The sequence below is a fragment of the Biomphalaria glabrata genome, chromosome 7, assembly GCF_947242115.1.
Source record: "Biomphalaria glabrata chromosome 7, xgBioGlab47.1, whole genome shotgun sequence".
Taxonomy (NCBI): Eukaryota; Metazoa; Mollusca; class Gastropoda; family Planorbidae; genus Biomphalaria; species Biomphalaria glabrata.
In genome coordinates, this window is record NC_074717.1 from 11431490 (window position 1) to 11456266 (window position 24777).

At 34.4% G+C, this 24777-nt stretch overlaps 1 protein-coding gene across 1 annotated transcript in view; it reads right to left on the bottom strand.

The window, feature by feature from the left end:
* LOC106067204 (neuronal acetylcholine receptor subunit alpha-10-like) overlaps window positions 1-24777 on the bottom strand; it is an 85302-nt gene that overhangs the window by 55980 nt on the left and 4545 nt on the right. Inside the window, exon 2 of the mRNA XM_056034280.1 lies at window positions 16599-17050. Within this exon, the coding sequence (XP_055890255.1) occupies window positions 16599-16647 (49 nt within the window). The 5' untranslated portion in view covers window positions 16648-17050. The remainder of the gene's footprint in view (window positions 1-16598; window positions 17051-24777) is intronic.

Below are 24777 nucleotides of genomic sequence, written 5' to 3' on the forward strand. Positions count from 1 at the left end.
AAAAGGTCTAGGCAAAGGACAAAGCCACTTTCGACCCTTCACTCAATGGACTTCTTCAAATGGCCCTTAAGAAAGAATGACTCCATCAACTGAATGTTGATTTAATCACAACCGAAGCTAGTCCCGTCTAGGCAAGGTAGAGTGTTCGAAAAAAGTCTAGGCAAAAGACAAAGCCACTTTTGACCCTTCCCCCAATAAACTTCTTCCAGTGGCCCTTAATGAAAGAATGACACCATCAATCGATGCTAGTCTCGTCTCGTTCAGCCTTGCCTAGTTTTCAAACTGAAGTGAGGCCTGAAGTTAAGCTTGCCAGGGAACCTTTATGTTCCTATTCTATAAAACGACTAAATTTGGAAGATACCCTAACTGAGTTGCTATCCCTGCGAGGAATATGTCATAGATGGGAAGAGGGGTTAGCGAACATTTCTTAAATCCGCGCCACGTGCAACGCATTCGAATTTTAGCGGTATCCTACAGCATGTTGTTTGTAAGCTAATTGACACGCCCACGCCCCCCTCCGTAACACTCACAAATAGACTGTTTAGCCTAATCCGTGGATCAATACAATAAATAAAACTTATTAATTAGGATTTACAAATATAATTTCAATGTAACTATTAAAATAGCATTGCACTGGCAAGGGCCGAAGAAAGCCCTAACCAACATCTTACATTCAACACCTTTCTCAAGGGCCGTTATTTTTATAGCGGACATCTACACTGCTGATGAGGTACAGATAAGGAAGATGGGGGAGTTTTCCCGGTGTGTTCGGCTTTTGGCCTCACTTTTAATCCTAGCGTGTTTGAATACGAGCAATCGGTAATGAGGATTTAAAAATTTACATCTACATGGATCTTTCCCTGACAGAAGTTTGTTTGTACAGGCAGATGGATGAAAGCTTCCATAGGCCTAAAATTCCAAGTTTCTTAAACTCAACTCTTATGACAATTATAAAGGGAAAAAATATCGTGATATTATGAATAAACTACAAAAAGTCTATAATAAATTGTTTTAAAAGTTATTATTTGCTTATAAATAATAGATAAGGAATTGATTTTAATTTTTTTTTTATCTACCAAATGTAGAATTTATATTTTTTGTTTAAGAAACATATAAAATCAAATTTTAGTATTGATATCTCAGTACATTTCGTTAAATAAAAAAGATAATGCTCCTATATCTGCGATATGGCTTTATAATTGATAAACTCCATCGGGTATATTACAATGAACAGTGTAAATGATCATGAACTATATACAACTTCTCAATAACCTTGACTGCTCAACAGTATTATATGGTCTGGACGTGGATGCGTTAACCAGTTTGTCTTGTGTGTTAGTGTAAGTGAAAGTATAATCTGAATAAACCACATTTTAAAAAAGCCAACACCATGAAATATCTAAAATTTCTAGTTTAAAGAATGGACGGTCATGTCAATGCAAAAGACGGTCTATAGATCATGTGTGGTGCGCTAACGGTTCAAAAGACCAAGGAATATGTGAAGGTAAAAGTACCTCTATAAAATCTACGATAGTTTTATGGCTACAAATAAATGAGGTTTCAATTCTACTTTTGTACTGCTATTGTTTGTTAAACAAGTGGGATGTGTGGCGGAGTGGCATAAGGGTTTCGAGTTCGAGTGTCGAATGTAGACTATACATTTTTGATTCAAGATTTAATTCGAACTTTGTTGTTCAAGCCGAACGCCTAAAGGCAGCACGTTCTCCCAGATACTCCCCCCCCCTCCCCAACACCCTTTTTTTTCTCCCGCTAAGAGATTGCACACTGAGGATTCTAAAATTCATGGAAGATAAATCCAATTAAAAAATATATAAAATTAAATACAATTAAAAACAAGAATAGATCCAAGGTATACCACACAGTAGACGCAAATGTCTACTGCTCGATTTTATGCCGGTACTCAGTTTCTTAGTTTCGCGGTTGATAAGTTAGAAGGAAAGCAATAGTCTAAATTAGGAAAGAGGGGAGGGGGATGGGCAGGGCCGGCCCTGACAATTGCGGGCCCTATGCGGAACGGATTGCGAGGGGGCCAGTCTGGGTAGGGATAAGTATTATAAGTGAAAATTAAGATTTTGTATTAGAAAATAAATTCCTCTTTGCATTTTATTCATTCTTTAATCTTTACAAAATCATGATCATATTAACTTAATCTTACGATGCTTATATGTAGCGAAGTCATACAGCATATCATCAAAATTCTGTTTCCTACATAGATCACACTCAATAGCAAGAATTGACAAATGGTTGAATCTATCTTCCCGAATTGTTGACTTCAAGTAATTCTTGATTAGTCTGATGCGCGATAAGCTTCTTTCACTAAATGCCACAGTTACGGGTATTGTAAAAAAATATTCTGAGCGCAACACAGTAGCTTGGAAAAGCTCCGTTCTTTTTATTAGTGGACAGAAAAGCTAAAATTTCTACGAGGGATTTGGCGATATTTGGTACAAAATTCATTAAAAATGACAGTTGTGTCTATTTTCCCGAAGTTTTTTTTTAAATGAGTTTTCAGGAGATTTAATAATTTCAAGAGATTTTCAGGAGTTCCTGGAAAATTAGGAGGCCGCGAGAACCCTGTTATAAGTTAAAATGTTTTAATTTAATAATATACACATATAATCATCGCTGGGCCAATGGAAGTGCGGGGCCCACTGAGGCCGCATATGTTGCAGTGGTCCAAGGCTGGCCATGGGAGAAGTGAGGGGTTCAGACACAAGAGTTAATTCAATCCTGGCCACGTCTTTGAGACTTGTGTATTTCTATCAATACAGAGATATAGAGAGGGCGGGAGCTGATCTCTTGAATCTCAATAGGAACTTATAACCAAAGACTAAAATGGTATTAAATCATTTGAACACAAATCTGCATGTTTTTTATTGAAACAAAGTAAAAAAGAAATATATATAGACTATGAGAATGATATTCTTAACTTTAATTACTGAAGTTCAAGAAATGCCCTGAGGTTGAAAGAGTTTGTTAGGGTTAGGGAGTTACCCCCCCCCCCCCTTTTTTTTTTGTCTTTGGAAATTGTTCTATTTTCTGCACGATGTATTATCTCCCTTTCTGTTTTTTTATTTTTATTTTTTTATTTCCTCCTAAAATCTTTACTTATCTAGCACAATGATTAACACATAGAGAGTCGGAGAGAGAGAGAGAGAGAGAGAGAGAAAGAAAGAGAGAGAGAAAGAGAAAAAGAGAGATTGATTGATTGAGCTGGGGGTAAAATCGAGTTCTGATATCAAATATTAAGTCATGGGATGAAGTACCGAGATTATTATTTGACTTGTCAAGGATCTTCTGTCTACTAACAATAAGCGATTATGAACACCGAAAACTCATCCAAGAGAACTCACCCATGGGGGGGGGGGAACTTTTCATTTCGTTTCGTCTTCAGATTCAACAGAATTATTGCTAGGCTATGTCAACATAACGAATTGGCACGCATACAGACAAATGTAATGTCACAGTAAATGTATTGCTCTGCATGCTTCACAAACAATAACTGACATGACATTGAATAATGTACGTTAATTTAACTATTCCAACCAAACGTTTGAGTGTTCTGTTTAACCTGGTACTCTATCCAGTGGCGTCACTAGAGTCGGTGTCACCCGGTGCGGACCGCGCCCCCGCACCCCCCTAGTGACGCCACTGACTAGCTTTTCTAGATAAAGGATGATATTGCTAGACAGACATGAATAGAAAGGGACAGCACGTTAGAGGATCCACTGACCATAGAAGTCCAGTATGAATCTTTAAATAAAGACCGAAGAGCTAAGTTATCTGAAAACATTAACTTAACCTACAAATAGTTTGTTGGCGGAATAGTACAAATTGTGTTGCATGACATCTTACCGTGTAACATATATCCAATCATGCATCATGTAATAACATGTATGATATCCTATCGTGTATCATTTCCTACTGTGTATCATAGCATAATTGTCCCTTCTATAATAAAGTGACGAGCATATTTTCGTATCGTTTATTATATCGTACTGTGTATCATATCGCATTTTGTATTTTATCGTATCTTGTATCATGTCATATTGCATATAGAATTGTATCTTGTATTATATAGTGTCAAGTTAGATATCTTATTGCATATTAAATTATATCTTGTATCAAATCGTTACGTGTATCATATCGCATCGTTTATCTATCGTATTGTGTATCATATCGTTTTATGTACCATATCGTATAATGTCTCATTTCGTACCTTGTATCATATCATTTCACATATCGAATTGTATTTTGTATTATATCGTGACATGTATAGTATCGCATCATGTATCATATCAGATTGAGTACCATATCGTATCTTGTATTATATTGTATCTTGTACCATATCGTATCTCGCATCAAATTGTATCTTGTATAGTGTCATTTATCATTATATTTCATGTATCGTGTATAGTAACCTGCTTCCTCAACACTTCTAACTAGATTGCAGCTTCAACAATTTTGGAAGACATTAATGTACTCAAAAAACTTTGCCACTTAAAAGTAGCAGGACCGTCGGCCTACTGGTAAAGCGCTTGGCTTCCGAACCGTGGGTCCCAGGTTCGAATCCTGGTGAAGATTGAGATTTTTAATTTCGGGATCTTTGGGCGCCTCTGAGTGCACCCAGCTCTAATGGGTACCTGACATCAGTTGGGGAAAAGTAAAGGCGGTTGGTCGTTGTGCTGGCCACATGACACCCTTTATAACTGCAGGCCTCCGAAAAAGATGACCTTTATATCATCTGCCCTATAGACCACAAGGTCTGAAAGTGGAATTTTAAAAGTAGCGCATGCCAAGTTATCAAGAAATATAAATATTTGATAATCAATAAATTTATCTTGGCGACCGTTTTTCGAAGCGCCTACAATTTTTAATCAGTTGACCTTGAACTTGAAAAAACAACAACAACTAAAATGGAAGAAAATAAGCATCCCCTTCATCTCGCTGTCCCCAAACTTGTGTTTTCATGTTTCTGAAAATGTGGCTCCAGTTAATGAATTATTCAACTCAACTGCGCTTGGTGACCTTTTAATTAAGTAAAGCTTTCCAACAGTGCACTTTACAAGAAGAAGGCCAGCCAATCTTCTATTTAAAGAATGGACAAAGCTACTATGCACATCTCTAGATAACAACTAGGGATAACAACAATCTCCATATATTCATTTAGCGTACACTTATATTTTTTTTAAATAATAATTATTAACCTTATCCATAGATTTAAAATTAATAACATGTTAAATGTTATAAAGAGAAACTAAAAAATATTTATTCTTCTTACAAAATTAGATAAATTGGCGGCACGAAAAAAAAAATTCATGACCTACTTCAGGTAGTGAGCTAGGAACAAATAACTGACTTTGACAAGACATTCCCCTCGCAAAAATAAATTAATTAATATTTCCTTTACCATTTGTCATACAAACTAGATCTCGATCTAGCTATATCTAGACCTAGTATTTGAATCTATAACTAGATTTAGATATAGATCTAGAACTAGATCTAAGTCTAGATCTAGAAATAGATCTATAATATGACAGACTAAGCTGTTTCGTATCCGATTCACTTCTTAATTAGATACTACTGTCTACATAATAAATAAATCTGCACCCCTAAGCTGTCAGAAGATAAGCTATTGCCTTAATGATTAAAATTTTGTTAAAATTATAAATACATTTACTATATATATATATATATATATATATATATAAACTATAAATATATCTAGATCTCGACTCTATTTAGTCTTATTTAGACTGTCAAGTATATAATGGGGATATGCCAAAACTGCGCGCTATAACAGTAGTTAGTTTTTTTAAAAACTTATAACTAAAACGAAGTTCGTATCAAAATTCTTTTTTTAAAAACAGCATTTGAATCAGTATTCCATTCAATGAGTTAGGTAATAAATGAAAAATATATTTTATAATGATCCATTGGCAATTTTTCCGTTGTGACCTTAGATGCAAATTTTAGTACCAATTTACGAATCTATGAATGAAGCTTCATTTATTAATGAAAAAGTCTGTGACCTTTTTAAAAGACTTACCTCCCCTGAAGTTTTTTATTAAAAAGTGGTGTATTTTTTTTTTTTTAAATCTGCTTGCATAAATTATTTTAAAAATTTGATGGTTCACTTTCGGAAAATGAAAAAGTAGCAGTTGCATCAGAACTTTGAAAGATCTAAAATATCATGATGTCCTATTTTCATTTTCTCTTCTAGTTTCTGTGATCTAAACGGGACGGACGGACGGACAGACAAACCAAACAAAACTAATAGCGTCTTTTCCCCTTTTGGGGGCCGCTATTACTATAGAATTATTCAAACTATTAATGTCTTACGAAATACATTTTGTCTGTCTGCATATTGCCTTTTTCTATTTTGTCTAACAATCGTCTGTCTGCATATTGCCTGTTTCTATTTTGTCTAGCAATTGTCTGTCTGCATATTGCCTGTTTCTTTTTATCTAACAATCGTCTGTCTGAATATTGCCTGTTTCTACTTTGTCTAACAATCGTCTGTCTGCATATTGCTTGTTTCTATTTTGTCTAATAGTTGTCTCTCTGCATATTGCTTGTTTCTATTTTGTCTAGCAAATGTCTGTCTGCATATTGCCTATGTCTATTTGTCTAACAATTGTCTGTCTGCATATTGCCTGTTTCTATGTTACCTTTCTGTATATTGTCTCTCTATTGATTAGTGCATCATTTAGGAGAAGACAAAAAAACAAGAGGTCATTTAGAGTTCATTAATAGACAACGTGTTCCTCTTTGTCGAGCCTTTATGAAATTATCTCCCTTTCAACGCTTTTTTGACTTGTGAGGAAAATCATTTTCCAGGCGTTTGAATTATGCGTTGCTTTGCTTTTTGCTCAAGGAATTTAGTGTTAGAAAAAAATGTGCTGTACAGCTGTAGTGGTGTTATATATAAACAGTTTCAAGGAAAACAGTGAAAGTAAACCTGTTCTGTATGAGAGCGAGATCTCTGATAAGCGTGTTCGTTAAAGCAAAAGTTTGGGAAACACTGGGTTAGAGTAACACTATAAGTAACATAGGTAAATTTAGAGACACTTCTGGACAGAAGAATGCCAAGTGAAGTAGCAATAATACAGTGGACCATAACTTACAAATATAACAACTCAACCTGATAGAATACTCAGACACAAAGATAAAGGCATATTTCTTCTTTTATATGGTAGGAAAACTTGTACAAGTGCTCCCTCTTACCTAGTGCCATTAGAGCATGGAACGGGTGGCCTGAATTAGCCAGGATAACCAAAGACTTATCAGAGAATAAGTCTCTAATAAGCATGCACGACTAGATTAAGATAAGATAAGATAAGATACGACAGACATCCGTATTTAATTTGAAAACAAAAGGTCCCTGCGCTTTCACCATCCACAGATCAGAGTTACATTTACACCTCATTAAACACTTACAGGCCCATACTCAGGTGATGCGGCCGCAAATCAGTTTCCGCAGTTTCTGGGTCATGAGCCATTTTTGTCCAGGAAATAAACTGTTTACAACCCAACAACAAGTTTTTGAACGATGGCACTAGCATTTAGAGGTCATCTAGAGGTCGCCGTTTCAGAAATGTTTTCTGCAGATAAGACATTGTTGACGGTACACTTTTATTTTTAGCATCCCTCCCCCCCCCCCCATAGGGAAAAAGCCGTCTATTGATTGTGTGTTGTCTGACACGTTTTCATCTCAAAAAGGAAAAGCACTAATACAATTCTGATTTCACGGTCGCATGTTTGGTTTTCAGAATAGAAGCAACATCTAATTTCTGTATTATGAAAACCTTTTACATTAATATTTAAATATGCCATCTTTTGTTTTCCATATATATATATAAACATCAAGCCGCAGAAAGGGAAATCGATTTCATGTAACCGAGTTGCTGAAACTACAGACCTGGAGTCATACTTTAAAACTTCTGCTCAAAGACTCGGCTTAAATAAATTCGATTCCCCCCCCCCCAAAACAAAAAAAAGGTAGGCACGACTGTCTGATATGGGGCATGGTGGATGAGGGGTAAAGCTCTTAGCTTCCAAATGGGGTGGTCCCGGGTTTGAATCTCGAAGGCTGTGATTTAGAGCTTCGGGATTTTTAAGACGCCTTTAAGTCCACAGAATCTAATGGGTACCTGACATTAGTTGGTGAAAGTAAAGGTGGTTGGTCATTGTGCTGGTCACATGACACACTCGTTAACAGTTTGTCATAGAAACAGATGACTTTTACATCATCTGCCCTATAGATCGTAAGGTCTGACTTTTGTGTACTGTCTAATATGATCACATGTTTTAATATTTATCCTTGAGAAACTCAACTCGAGAGAACAACTAATAGAAATTCCTTGTGATAAAACTACAAACATCCACAGGGCATGTAGATCTACCAGTAAGTATTTGTGTTTATCTATAAAAAACAACAACTCAGGCCGTCAGACCCCTGGATGACAAAAGTGATCCTCCTCGAAATCGATGTTCTGTGGCATTTTACGTCTCGCGAGACGATCTTTTCCCTTTGCAACTTCTTGTGTGACTAAAGAGGCCAATCCTTGATACACAGCTGCAATCGCAGGTTGGGCATATGTAATCACCAGGCCACGTTGCATTTTCACCCTTCTTTCTGCTTCTGTTGTGTATGACATCTGCAATCTGTGACCCTTCCTTTATGCTCTCTCTCCATGTGGATCTGTCCAGAGCCACCTCTTCCCAGTTGCCAGTGTCGATTTTGAAGAGCTTCATGTCGAGTTTGCATTCATCCGTATAACGTAAAAGTGGGCGACCAGCGGCTCCCCTGCCTTCTATTAGATCGCCATACAGGATGTCCTGTGGAAGTCGACCTACTGGCATTCTACGAACGCCTTGGCTGGCTTGGCCACGTTCGAAATCGATGTACTTTACTTTTAAAAACAAAGAAAAGTGTTGTCTTTTGTGACGCATATTAAACATTGCCACTTTCTATAAAGTAATATACCAGTAAAACTAAAATGTCTTTGTTTGTTGGTCTGGAACTGAGTCAATATGTTTGTACATTTTGAAATCTATTGATGATGTTTTTACAAAGCTTATATTAACTCACTCTGTGTCTCTTTCTGGTAAAAAGTTAGTACACGTGATTTCTCCGACGACAAATCTCGAATTAAGATGAAATTTTACACAATTATTTCTTTAACCTGACAGCACAAGAATCAATTAAACAAAGAAACCAATTAGTTAATTAACTATTGGTAATGAATTATTTTGTTTGGTATCTTGAACAAGGGAAAGAAATCGTACTTGACAGATGTGGTGGTATAAGTTGAATAAATCACTTTTAGAATTCTTGAGCCCTGCGTGAACATTTTTTATGCATAAAAAAAAAATTAAAATTAAAAAAAATGATCATGTTAACATTCACCAAGATACCCCCTTCTTCCACCCCCCTTTCACAACTGGTCCAGACAAGTGATAGGATCATAGAGCATAGAGAAAGCTAAAATCTAAACAAAAACAATTGATAAAAGTATTTCTAATCGCACAGATTTATTGTGTCCAGATCAAAGATGTACACATAATGACATAACTGATCCAAACTAATTGATACAATTACACTTAATATAAGTTTTTTTTTAATGTTTTTATTGTTTCAAATTTAACCTCGTTTTGAACACGAGACGTTTCATGGATATCCCCAAGTTATGTTCTCTCTAAGATACATTTGTAATAATGTCATTGCCAGAGACACAATTTGTCACCCAGATAAGCGTTGTTCCATTTCAAGCTTTTCAGGAAGAAACATACCCAGAAAAATCTAGATGTAGCGATATCCAGATCTAGTTCTGTTGGGGAAAAAAATTCCATATGTTTAGAAGTTTTTGTCATACAATAAATAGGAACTTTATGTTTAGATATCTGAGCATAAATATATGTGTTTCTATCACGTGTCTAGTTGGGCTATGTAACTGGATGTAATGCTGTGCTTCTCTTGATGTGTTATGTGAAAGAGGACATTTTAGAGATACAGAGAAGTGCGGGTGTGTAGTGGGGTGAATAAATGTATTATGGGTAAGAGATGGTAAGACATAATATGTAAGAGATAGAGAGATGGAGAGTAAGAGAGAGAGAGAGAGAGAGAGAGAGAGAGAGAGAGGGAGGGGGAAGACAGGGAATAATTTAAAATGACACAAATATATGTATCAATGCATTATCAATGCAAGGGAGGAGATAAAAAAAGAGAGACGTTTTTTTTTAGAGTTAAGAGGTACAGTTTTAAGAAGAGTGAGAGTAAGACACAACAGAGAGAAAGAGAATGAAATAGAGAGAGAAAGAGAGAGAGAGAAAGAAAGAGAGAGAGAATGAAATAGAGAGAGAGAAAGAGAGAGAATGAAATATATATATATAGAGAGAGAGAGAGAGAAAGAGAGAGAATGAAATAGAGAGAGAGAGAGAGAGAGAGAATGACATAGAGAGAGAGATAATGAAATAGAGAGAGAGAGAAAGAGAGAAAGAATGAAATAGAGAGAGAGAAAGAGAGAGAGAGAATGAAATAGAGAGAGAGAGAGAGAGAGAATGAAATAGACAGATAGAGAGAGAGAGAAAGAGAGAAGAGCAGGAGAGGAGATAATTGTTAGTAAGTTGGAGAAATACTTAGAAAATAGGCGAGAAATAATTGAAGTGAGAAAACCCAAACTGAATAACAGAAATAGAATTAGAGACAGACAGACAGAAATAGAAGAAAGAGGGAAACAAAACAGAAAAGAGAAAAAAAAACTATTAGGGTAGGAGCAACATCTTGTCCACATTGACAGATCTTTTGTTCTCAATGGGGGGTTCAGTTTTACTGCAATAGTTTATTGTACTCGTATATTTAGTGAAAATCTTGTCTGTGTCAGCAAAAGTGTAGTTAACACCCAAGCCCAGACCTCTATCACTTTCTGTCCGTTGCTAGCTAAAACTTCGACAGTTTTCATTTAGATATATACCTTGATTAAAAACTTATTTAAAAAAAAAAGAGGCAACAAAGAGTTAACACAGGTGCCCAAAGTTTTGTGCCTATTAATTTCAATATCATTTTAACAAAAATTCATACACATACGCACACTTTTGATGAAGAACTAATTTCTTCCGTAAGCGTGTCTTTTCTTTATGTAAAAAAAAAAAAATCATTATAAATATTTTATTTACGTACGTTTGAACCAACTTTTAAACAAAACGGGAAAAAAAAAACAAGGTTACAAAGACAGTTTGCGTGGAAATGTGTAGCCCAAAATCGGCCCCCCGATGTGGTCCATCCAGGCAGGTAAAAAGGTAGGTTTCAATATCTTCACAAAGAATATGAGAATGATATGGTTGTTTGTGACGTTGTGTGAATACCGACCCTCAGAGCCCCCTTTCTTACTCTTTCGTCACTTTATATAAAATCATATAAATACTACTCTTCAAAAAAGAAAGAATAAGATCGCTCAATATTGGATCATTACACTTTGGTTGTTTTAGTTGCGTAGGGGGGAAACAGTTTGTTTACTGTGAGCTCAGACTGGGCCTACGACAGCGCTAGCCAAGGTCGAGTCCACGAGAAAGATAGCCACTAGACAACGTCCAATCAAGGTTTTCTCCCCCTGAATTTTACGCGCCCAATGAGAGAACTCGATCAGACGGTTTCATTTGACGTCTTTCCTGATGAACGGATCTGAAACTGTGATTTGTATGCCCCATTAAAGACATATTAGGCACATGTGGGGCTGCATTTGTGTTTGTGAGAGAGAGATACAGAGAGAGAGCGTATGTATGTGTGTGTGTGTATTTATGCACAAATAGAGAAATCTATCTATCTATCTATCTATCTATCTATCTATCTATCTATCTATCTATCTATCTATCTATCTATCTATCTATCTATCTATCTATCTATCTATCTATCTATCTATCTATCTATCTGTCCGTCCACGTGTCTGTCTGACTGCCTGTTTGTCCATCTATTTGTCTATATATTATAATACATATATAGTTAATGGATAGAAAGTTGTGTTTTTTGTATGTGTATCTTTTTTCTTATTTAAGCTACTATCCATTACTGTATTTATATAGAAGAGAAAAATACACTTAAACACCATGGATATTACTTGCCAAAGAGTAAGACTTCATATCATCATACAGTCATATATATATATGTGATGCATATATATATATATATATATATATATATATATATATATATATATATATATATCAAGATTTGACTTTCTTTAGAGGCTTTATTCAGAAAATTGAGAATCCTTCTTGCACAGATTATTCGGAATGTTTATCCTTTAGTTGTGAATCTCCAAGCTTTGGTATTAATCTTGCACTAGACAATCCTTTACTTTTGATGACATTAATGGTAGAATGTATTCCTCCTTGGAGAGGGGCATCCACATCTGACGTTAGTCATAGATTTATTACATGTACTTTCAGCTGAAAGGTCTAAATTTGGGGCTTCCATTTTGAATGACTACTTGATATGTGTTTCGAAAATAAAGTTGTTTTTTTTTATACTATAGTGTTTGTTGTTGAAATTGGGACATTTTTAAAATTAAACAATGTCAAGAATGTAATTTTAAAAACTAATTCCGGTTCCGCTTTCTTTCTTCCATAGAAACTACTCATTTATTTTACATCTTTTTTTTCCAGCATTTGATTTTACTTTTACTTATATTTTTTTTTGTATTTCAGTTTCCGTTTTCTCAAAGATACTGACGGCTACAATTTTGACATATGTGTAGAGTTTGAAATTTAAAGTTATAAAAATAAAAACAATGCAGAAAAACGGAAATAAAGTGTGATTTCAATTTTAAAATGTCGTGTGGTATACATTTTACTTTTAGGGGCGCGGTGGCTGAGTGGTAAAGAGCTTGGCTTCCGAACCGATGAGTCTGGGTTCGCATGCTGGGATTTTAAAATTCAGGATCTATTAAGGCGCCTCTGAGTCTCAGCTTTAATGGGTACCTGACAGTAGTTAGGGTAAAATAAAGTGTTGGCCACGTGACACCCTCGTTAACCTTGGGCCACAGAAACAGATGACCTTTTCATCGTTCTCCTAGAATGACCTAGATGGTAATGTCTGAAGCCGATTGTTGCCATGCAAAATAGTATACCTCATAAAGCCTTAAGTCCTAGTTTTAGTAAATGTTCTTTGGTTTAATAATATTTCGTTTCGTTCCTTTTTTTTTCCATTTTTTGTTTTTCAAAATATTTTTTTCGTTCTTTTTCATTACCGTTAACGAAAGGTATTTTTTTTTAAATAACAGTCATTCTTAACTTCCTTTTAAAAGGCTACTCTTGTTATACTGTCTAGCTGTCAATAATAATATACATAAGAAAGACAAATCCCGAGAGCAGATCATGTTACTTTATGCTAGAAAGAACAAAAGAAGGACAGAAAGAAAGAAAGAAAAATTGATCGATCAATAAATAGATAGATAGATAGATATAGAGATACCTCGGTAGTATTTAGTTAGATAGATAAACAATAGCATTTATAAATGTGTAGTATAAGTGTGTATTATACAAAACATCATAAAGAATATAATGAAAAGTTAATACGTCTTAAGTTATATAAAACAATGTACACTCTGCAAGTGCTAGGATTATTACATGGGCGTATATTAAACAGGCAGTATTAATTAATTAGACAATCTAAAATCATATTCAAATAAATGAAACTTTAATGTATCTTGAAATTCATCAGAAACTATCATCCACCTGGTACCTGACCGTTAGGGTTGTAGACAATGTAATCTATAAGTACTCACACTTGGAAAACAGCACACTGTTTTAAGAAGAGACCTACCGCTTCACAAGGTCGTGGCTCAAAGAGGCTGTGCCGTATAGATTACAAAATAACAAACTTCCTAACCTTTAGAATATATGTACTTATTTTATTAGTACCGATTCATGATCCCGTCCAATGGCTACCAGACATCCCATAGGAATAACACATTCTATACCTATCTGCTGTAACAATGCGAACAGAGTCGAGTTTATAATGTGAAACAAAAATACTTTGTGTTAAGTTTCCACCAGTTTGAACCCGACTAGAGCTGGTGTTTTGATCCTGGTATCTCAACAGTTATACTTCAATGCAAAACCTACATTATGTTAAATAATATGTGCAAACATAAAAACCTAATGATGTGTCTCTTACTCAAGTGCAGTGTCCTGACTTCTTAAGTAGCACATGAAGAACGAAGCGAAAATTTACTCAGTAATAAGATAGGTCCCGAGTGACCTGCGTTCTATTAATACTAACAAGGGAGAGAATTGATTTAAATGGAACGCCCCAGAATGGATGAATGGAGTTTTCCAAAGACTCACTGGGGCTAATTAGGAAGTGAAATAGCTCAAAACTATTTTAAAGTGTACAGACCCTTTTGATAAAGAGACACTATCTGAAAAAAAAACAACTGGTAGGTATTATCAAATTGTAAGGAAATAGAAAATTCCTTTATTTAGAAAGCTTATATAAACTACTCATTCCTTCTGTCTGTCTGGTACTAATATTGCTCACACTATTACACACTCCCACACGTTTAGAAGTAAAGTTAAAGCCAAAGATATTTATTTTACATAACAAAAGAAGAATCGCCAAATAATAAATTAACCAATTTGTAAATTACTGGTAATTGATTATTCTGTTTGATACCAAAAAAGGAAATCCTTCAGTATTAAGAGATACGGGTAAATATAAGATGGTTTTGTCCCCTTAGATAAATGTACAAGTTATTTTTCCCACACTCATTCTCGGATCAAGTTGAAACCTTAGACATTATTTATTGTACGCCTCAGCCCCCTGGATGACAAAGTGGTCATCATCGAACCACGATGGACGAACTATATATATATTTATTGTAACAAACAAAACATAAATCAATTTAAAAAACAACAACAAATTATTCAATTAATAATTTACAATTAATTATTTTGTTTGATATCGAAAAAGGGAAATACATTCTACATTATTAAGACATATAGATTTAAATGTGAAACTCTTCCCCTTACAAAAGCTTTGCTCTTTTATAATGTGATAAAATGTTTATGTTTTGCCTGTTTGGTCTAAATCCCTTATTACACTATCTATAGGCAAGTGTGGCCTACTCTGCATATACTTTACCTTTCAGCAATTCTGCTTGGGACAAATGATAAACTACGAAATTTTAACATGCAATTATTTGCCTTCTACATGAAAGAACTAAGCGTCTACACGATATGAACTACCAGTGGACAATGTGTCCTAAGACTTTCATTTCTTCCTTTATTCTTGCCGAGACGTTTACTTGAAGCCAAATATTTAATAGTACTAACTGTTACTTCCTTTTCATTTTTTTTAAAGAACTGTACAGCACTCATCGTCCCGCGTCCCGCATTCATATAAAACAAGCTGATTTGTATTCCAAGGCCTATATGAACTACAAAGAAGCTGATTTGTATTCCAAGGTCTATATGAACTACAAAGAAGCTGATTTGTATTCCAAGGTCTATATGAACTACAAAGAAGCTGATTTGTATTCCAAGGCCTATATGAACTACAAAGAAGCTGATTTGTATTCCAAGGTCTATCTGAACTCACTCGTTTCATCTGTCTGGGTGAAGTATTGTACACGTTATTTCTCTAACTTCCCAGTCTCGGATCAAGTTGACACTTTGCACACTGAATTATTGTCTATGACTAAGACTAAGCCTGCTTTATTGCTCCTTATAGAAATTTGTTGTGATTACAAGGACTCTATTCTCATATACAGACAACACAACAGAAACATACACATAAATAGAACAGGTGAAACATAATGGTTCATTCAGCGACTAAACACATACATCTTGGTCCTTTTCATGTTTCCTGATTAAAGGTTGCATAATCAACTTTTATAGGTACTTGGATAGCTCAGTAGCTAACAAGTCGGCATTAAATCATGGAGGCTCAGGTTAGAATTCAGACTTGAGCAACTTTTAAAATATTGTTTTTGAAAAGGCAGCACGGAAACCTTCTCTTAGATTCCCCACAAAAGTGATTGGACAATAGAGCACTGAGCATTAAAGTTGTGTTCAATAAAAACAATTCATAAAAATATTTCCCAGAGAACAAATTTCTTATTGTTATTCTAGATCCAGAAAAACTCAATTACATGGTTGATTCAAAATAAGTGATACCTGTGACGACACAAGGCTGTTAAAAATAAGGTGACACTCTCAGGTTCTAATGAAGAAATACTTTAATATTATTACAAATGACGTAAACATAATAGTTTCAACTCTCTTCATGTCGACATCCTCCAGCTTCCACTTTTTTAACACTCCTTCCATTCAATACTCCAATATCACACCATTTGTCATTCACACCATGCTGAGCTATGACCGTAACAATACCATTTTACTCAATATAATCTTTGTTAACAAAATAATACAGACAGACGTTTTGTTTTTTTTTAAATATCGTATTATAAACTAATATTTTACAGCAATTATAATTTTTAAGGACTTTTCTGAATTCTTACCTCAAAACCCACATACACACAATAACAGGTTATATCTTTAATAATCAACGTACTCACCTGAACAGGTAGCCTCCATGATAAACACGCCCATGAATAGCACAGCCATTGTTAGTTCACATACTCCAAGACGCTGAGGCTCCGGCTACTGTCCAGCTGAATCTAATCCACAGAGCTCCAGATCAAGTGGTGCCATCTATGAATTGAATTCCACAACGTTACCAGTGTGACTAAATAGATTTGAGCTTAACTCTTTCCAACGTAAGCTCATAGAGACATCTAGATGGTCTGTGTTCTTTTTAAAATCTTATATTCATGTCCGTGGGAATTAGCAACACTAGACAGTTTATATAACATCGGTAACACAATACAATTATTGATTTTTTTTTTCATATCAGGAAATACTCCACCCGTGGATTCATGCTAGTTATCCAGAATAGTTTGAATCCATCCATTGCTTAGGAGAAATAAATCTATCATAGACATTTAGCCGAAAAAATGTCCCTTTAGAACTGCAACATAGACAAATTTCACTATAAGATATTTGATTGAACAATTAAAATCCTAAATAAACTATTAAACAGTTTAGTTGTTACAATGAGTTCATATTATAGCATATAGCCACCATCGTTACCTCATCTTCATACTATAGTATATAGCCACCATCGTTACCTCATCTTCCAATCATAGCATATGGCCACCATCACTACCCCTTCTTCCTATTATTTTTTGCTATGAAGTTGAACGAGACATATGTGAAAACTGATTGGATTTTTAAGCACGTAGAATCGCAATAGTAAGAGTGCACATTTGAATCAGGAGTAAATGTCAATACTAGTAGGATCCAGGGTCATCATTGCCTGACATAAGTGAATAAAAGATACTTCTTGACAATCATTAGCCTATATTTTGAGAACAGTGCTATAAAAATCACTGACCTAGAAAAGAAAATAGAAAAGAAAATAGTGAATTTACATTGAGAAACGCTGAATCTTTTAATCAATTATTATATTGAAAGCTGAATTCAGATCCAGTCGTGTAGAGATGATGATGATAGATCGGTACCAAGAGTCACCACTTTAGCTGCAGTGTAACACGGCAATATGAGCATTCACCAGTCATAGGAAGACATATGACCAAGTTACTGGACAAGAATAAAGAAAATAATTGAACAAAGAATGAGTCCTAGACAGAAGGTAGTAGATTGAACTTTAAAAGTCAAGGGAGACAAAAATGGTATTATACATGTAAAAATCTACAGACAGTGTACTTTAGCTTAAGGAGGAAGTTATCACGAGCTGGATTTGTATTTAAGTGTGGATGTAACTTAACGTAGAATGACATTAGGAATTAAATTCGAGGTCAAATAGTAAATCCATGTAACTACTAAGCTATTTAGACGTTCGAAACCAACATACAAAATATCCATAGATGAATTTAAAACTCTTCTGATTCTAAAATACTAGAACAACACACCTATATACACATTTTACGTAATAAAAACACTTTTATTTCAAACACTAACTGCTGTACAATATACTGCTATGCATAAGGTGGCAGCTCATTGAGTACAAAACTTAAAGTAGTGCTCCATAAGTTCATAAAGTGATATTCATGTGTTTGAATATTGTGTAGTTTTATCCCAACGAGAAGTGCCTTTTAACATCCTTTCAATTCACATAATGAGCTCTTATTCTTTCCATTTTCTCTGGTTTTGAGGATCCATTAGCATTGAATTAATTTTATCTTGACAATGACAGCTACTACAAATATGCATAAAGAGTAGTTACTTCTGTAGAAGCAAGAAGAATGATAAGCAAATAGCAAATATGGAAGCATGCGTCTTTAAGATAGCCCCCCCCCCACCCCCAAACAAATGTATTTAGTCGACTGACAGGTGCGACACTAAACATTTCATTTGAAGTTTGTTAAATTACTCAGAAATCTGTCACTAATTAGTTTGACACTTGTCGGTGTCAACTTGTAATCAATATCTAATTGTTGCATTTCATTAGTTTCTTAATTATCTCGAATCATAAAAGTACTTGTACAATAAAATGTAGAACCACTAATTGAACATTAAACAAACATCAACACTGAGGCGGGGCAGGAGCACTTATGATGGCAGATCGTGCGCCAACAATTTTAAAAATATTTTTTTTTTAGATTTAATTTAATGATATGAGCATTGTGTCATTCATTATGTTTTAAATAATGAATTAATGTTAAATGGAACAATATTTTAGAATGTTTAAATTAATGACCTAAATCCGCATGACAACTTCGATCTTAATTTCTACACAATTAAAAAAAAAAGGTTTATTAATCTGTTAGACCCCCCCCCCCTCCTCTCATATCAAAAGAGTGAAATTAAAGGCGAATGTCTCAAGCATTTATTAAACCCAGAAAAAAAAAGAGGTAAGGGACAGGATTCTTTATGGAGGAAATGAGACACATTTTGTTTTTCTGGAGTTTTGATCTGAGAGCTAGAAATGAATCTTAAACAATGAATACATTTTGTCCCAAGCCAGACATCCAAATAAAATAAACACGTGAAACTATTTTAAAACATTTGGATACGTTCCGTTCTTTCCCAATTTGGAAAACAATATAGCAAACACAAAAATGTTTACTTCAAACGTGTAAACAGCTACACGTTTAATGGGAAAGCAGCATATTAGCGATAAACAGCACTAATTGTAATAGAAAAACAACATATAAAGATATATAAACAGCTACTATTTCAATAGAAAAACATTTTTTTCCTATAGAATTCACTACATATGAGACAAAATATTTAGGTCACAGCCTTTTCTTCCTAAGCACGTGATGCTTCTCAATCAAAGCCTAACTTGCTGGCTCCTTATATACATCGCAAACAGATGTGCTCTCCGTTGAAAAGAAAAAAAAAACATTGCCTTTTTTCTACGTTTTTATTACAAGGCTTATATTAACTCACTCTGTCTGTTTGTCTGTCTGTCTGGTAAAATGCCAGAATCTGCCAACTATTACAGTTGTAAGATCCTTAATAGATTTAAGAAAAAAAATCATCAACCGTAACACAGAGATTAGAATGAAGAGAGGGGTGTGTAACGGGTTTGAACATTGCCTCAAGTAGAGGAGGATTTGAAAAAAGTAAATACCCGGGTGAGACCAGTTTAAACACAAGTCCAGGTTTTACTGTAGGCAGACGTTGTTGTGACTTCAACAGATTTTGTGTTGACTGTGTGACATCATAGGTCATGCAGTCTACGTTTGGAACTTCTAACACCATCGTTTTATCTCTTTCTTTTTCTATCTTTCTTTCTCTCTTTCTTTCTCTCTATCTCTTTTCTGTTCTTTCTCTTTTTACAAAAGTTATATCAACTCACTCTGTCCGTCTGGTAAAAAGACTGTACACGTTATTTCTCCGACACCCAATCTTGAATCAAGCTAAAATTTTGCATAATTATTTCTTTTACCTGACTATAAAATAATAAATAGAAAAAAAATGTATTAGTTGGTAATTAATAATTATTTTGTTTGGTATCTCGAACAAGGAAAAGAAATTGTACTTGACTGAAAAAGTGGTATGAGCTGAATTAGTCCCCTTTATATGTCACTGCTTTAAAGTAAATTAGAAACAAAAAAATACTTAACTATACAATCTTCGCTAGTCATAAGCACCTACTAGCATAGTGGTTAGTATGTCGGCTTGAGGAGGCGTGAACCATGAGTTCGACGTCAGGTCATCCCACCCTCCCTTATTTTTTTTTTTGTAAATGTTTTCATAAATCGATTACGGTAAACTTCACCTAGATATCCCTTTCTTTGCCTCTTCCCTCCTCCATGTTCCCAACTGGTCCAGAGAAGTGCTAGGATCGTAGCGTAGTGAGAAAGCTAAAAGCATGAAATAGCGCTAAACAAAAATAATTGGTACAAATATTTCTAATCGCACAGATTTATTGTTGTTGGTCTACAGTCTAGATCTTTTACAAATTTAGTTACATGACTGATCCAAACCAATTGATACAATTCAGTATATGCTTTGTTTTTTAAAGTATTTTTTATGTTTTCTTGTTAAGTTTTATGCTCTGTATAACTTTGTACACAATAAATATTACACAAGTCAGACAACCAAACAAAATTAAGAAAGTTCTTTTATTTTTAATCAGCGAAATGGCTTATCTCCAAGTTTTTTTAAAATTCTAGTGCTACGCAATCTTCTAAATTCAGACTAACTTTGACTTGGGTCCTCAGTGTCTTTGGAGCATAGAGTGACAAGCTCTCTGCTCAGATTTCGGTCTAAGGAGACTTCCACACACAGCCTCTTCCCAGCTGGTGTTCACAAAGTTACTTCTAAGAAGGAGCGACGCCATGATAGACGTGAACAGCGAGGACAACTCTGATATTACAGAGTGAAATATTAACGCTACGACTGACATTCTAAAAGCAATGAAATACAGTAACATTGTAAAGACGAACTATCGCCCAAACATTTTTGGGGCGATATTAGGGAACCTAAAGAAAGGCGAGACAATAAGAGAAAGATCAAAGTTGCCAACTAAATAATGAAATTACTCTGTGCGAAACTTGAGTTTACAGTGCACGTCATTTATCGCTAACCTTTTAAAATGCAAGCTAATTAACACTTTCTATATTCTGTGCACCAGATATACAAAAATAAATTATTTATAGTTATCTGGCATGTATGAAAATCTCCAATAAATACATTCATTATATATATATGTGTGACGTTACGCACCGGTACGGGATACCGGCATCTTTTTGAATGTGGGGAAAAATTATTATTTTTCTTGTATTTTAACATATATTATTAATTTATTAGTAGTTAAAAGTTAGGCAATGAATCACTGAGTACCGACACCTAATCATTGAGTACTGGCACTTATTTTATTTTACAAAACAAAGCACTGTATATATATATATATATATATATATATATATATATATATATATATATATATATATATATATATATATAGTAATCACTAATATCACTTACTTGTCTGCTTTGATAGTAAAAGAAATCAATACTCGCATTTGTTTCCAAGACAAATGCCAGTGAAAGTAAGCGCAAAGCACTCAACAGAGAAAAAACAATCCATCTTGGAAAATGCGCACTTAGCAGAAACACTCACTTGCACGGTGCAGTGTCTCGTGCCAACAAAACCTGGTTACTGGCCATGTTGGCGCTATTCACTAGTCTGAAAGGTCTGTGTTGAACACACAACGCTTGCAAAGATGAAGAACTCCATGGAATGAAGGTTTTGATTTATTATCAGTGATTTTTATTAACGGAAGAAACGATCCCAAAGTCTTTCTATGGATACAATTTTCTTGATAGGAGTCAAGAGGTCAGCGCTACGAAAAACGAAAAACATCTCGTAAACAAAAAGGGGGGGGGTTGGGGGTGAGGTCAGGGCTAGCCAAAAAGGACAGTTTTACAATACATATATTTCCCATTGCAGGAGGAACACTTATTTCAAGGAGGAACACTTCTTTCAAGGTCCGATGAGAAAAATAAATGCATACTAAAAGACAGGCCAGAATACATAGAGCGAAATACATTACAGGATGGTAAGAGCAGAATGAAACGTTTATCCTAATTTACCCTAAAGTTTGAAAGTAATGTTTAGTCTAAAACTGGAGGCCATTACCTGGGTAGAGGCTGTTGAAGTCGCCTGTGACTGATCGCTGTGGAATGGGTTTACCGCCCTCTCTAAGTAAGTTTTATACTGGACTTTTTCTTGCATACCATGTTACTGTTTTTCCACGAGTTTTTTCCAAGTATGTGTCTAGACTTTGATTGTTATTTAATTTAATATGTACTCATCGGCGTAACATATAGATTATGTATATAATTATGTGATGTTTGTCATCATTGTTACCCATATAAATCATGAATTACATTTCAATTGGAGCCCAATGGTTTCTGTATTCATGCAATTCCGACACATCATTTTCAGTTTTCAATAAATTTTTAAAAATATGTATAATTATTGTTCACCCTTTAGATAATTGTAAAATATTTCCTCTATGACTTTGATTATCTGATTACCTTTAAATCTAAATTTAAATATCATGATTACCTTTATTAAATCTCGTGACCATCTTTAATAAATCTCATGACAACCGTTATTAAATCACATGATAGCCTTTTTATAAATAACATGATAGCCCTTATTAAATCTCGCAATTACCTTTATTAAATTTCATAATTACTTCTATTAAACTTCACAATTAGCTTTGTACTGGAGAAGCACACCGTACACAATACTTTGGGTTTTGATAACATTGCTAAGAGTATAACAAGAGACTATACAGAAGACATAAAGCTTTGTTTGTTTCTTTGTTCTGATGTTTATATTCTTATCATTCGATAGGACGCTGATCTTTGTATTTTTAATCTATCTTGGTCTTCCTTCTTCTGATAACATCTTTGACCTGGCTAGAATATGATCTCCCCTGAAAATACTTGGCAAGCCTAAAGATTGATGATTACATATGCATCTATTTTTTTTTTTTGAAAAATGAAAAAAAAACCCACAAAGTTATCAATTTTCTTTGAAGTTTCGTCTTGTCTTTCATAGCACGCATAGAAAAAAAAAAGAGCATATATTTAAAAAAAAAGACAATTCCTACATTATTAAACTTCAAATAAAATAAAATAATTAGAAAAATAAAATAACTAAAACAATTTTTGATTTAATTCAGAAATCGAGCCTTTGACACAGTCAGCTCTAGAGGTTACGCATTTTCTGATTTTACCAGCGTGGATGGCATACTTGGGCCATTATTTATTGTTATGTTTATTATATGGACATATAGATCTAACATTAGGATAAAAGTTCTGATTTAAAACTTCTAAGATCTTATCTAGATCTAGGCTACTTTTAGATATAGAATCTAGATGTAATCGATATTAGATTTACGTAAAAATATAAGAAGCGCTTATAAACAGCAATAAAATTGAATCAATTTAAAACTTACTTAGTTAACGCATAATTACGGCTGATGCCGCCATGTTGGTTCTAGACCTAGACATAAGTCTCCAGCCAAATTTACATTTTTTTATTTTTTATTTTTGAAAAAAATATAACCGTCAAACTAGAGTTTTCTCCGTGTGGCCAATAAGCAAATAATTTTTTTTTTCAGCGATATACATCAAGTGTTAAATTTTAAGGAAAATCGTTAGAGCCGTATTTGAGATCAGTTGTCCGAAGAATCCAGGTTCCTCCATGAAAGAATAACTTGAATAGAGGTATTGTACCGAAATCCTTTCAGTAGAAGTGGGTACACGTCGCTTGAAAGATAAGAGCACGGAAATAAAAAAACAAAACAACAAAACCATAACAATGTGAAAGGCAGAGAGCTGGGGCGTTATTAACATGAAATAGTGAGGACAGAGAATGTATTCTTCTCCCCCAGATGTCCCCCTAGTCTTATTAAGATGATATGATTTCCTGTGGCGCTACCATTTTCATTGCATCTTGAGCATCGAACGCCGGAAATAAATTTCCCTTGTGGAAATAAAAATATATATATATAGATATCCAAGTAAGAAATAGAAAAAGAAACGAACTTTTTCTTACTATCATTTTTTAAACCCAATTTTGAACTGAAGTTGTGCAGTCATTGTCATTGTTAGCTTACTATCTAGATTAAAGTAAAGTATTCCACTCATACCTTACGACCTATGGGTTAGATGTTTTTATGACCGATGGTTAATGAGGATGTCATGTAGCCAACACAATACAGGGGCGTCTTTAACAAATCCCGAAACTCGACACCCATTGGTTCAGAAGCCAAGCACTTGACCATTTAGCCACCACTGTGCAAAAGGAATAGACTAGATGAATAACAAAATATGTTCGTTCTGAAAACGAATGTAAGTTCGTCTGATAGCATTCAAACATTAACATATGATATGGATTCAGATACAAAGTGTTTTAGTTTGTATGATCTCCAGTGAGTTAGTTGACCCTAACAGTTAAAGTTTCTCACCCTGATTCTGTTTTTTAAAGTTAAATATATTTAGTTATTTTTAAAAGAATTACTTTATAAGATGAATGGAAACAAAATGTATGTATATATTTATAAATAGTTTAGAAAATAAAAACACAGAGTATTATAAACAAAAAGTTAAAAATCTTTCTCAATATAAAAAGTATATTTCACAAAAATATTAGAATGTTTACTATTCGCTTATTCAGTGAGAAAGACTTGTATTTGGATT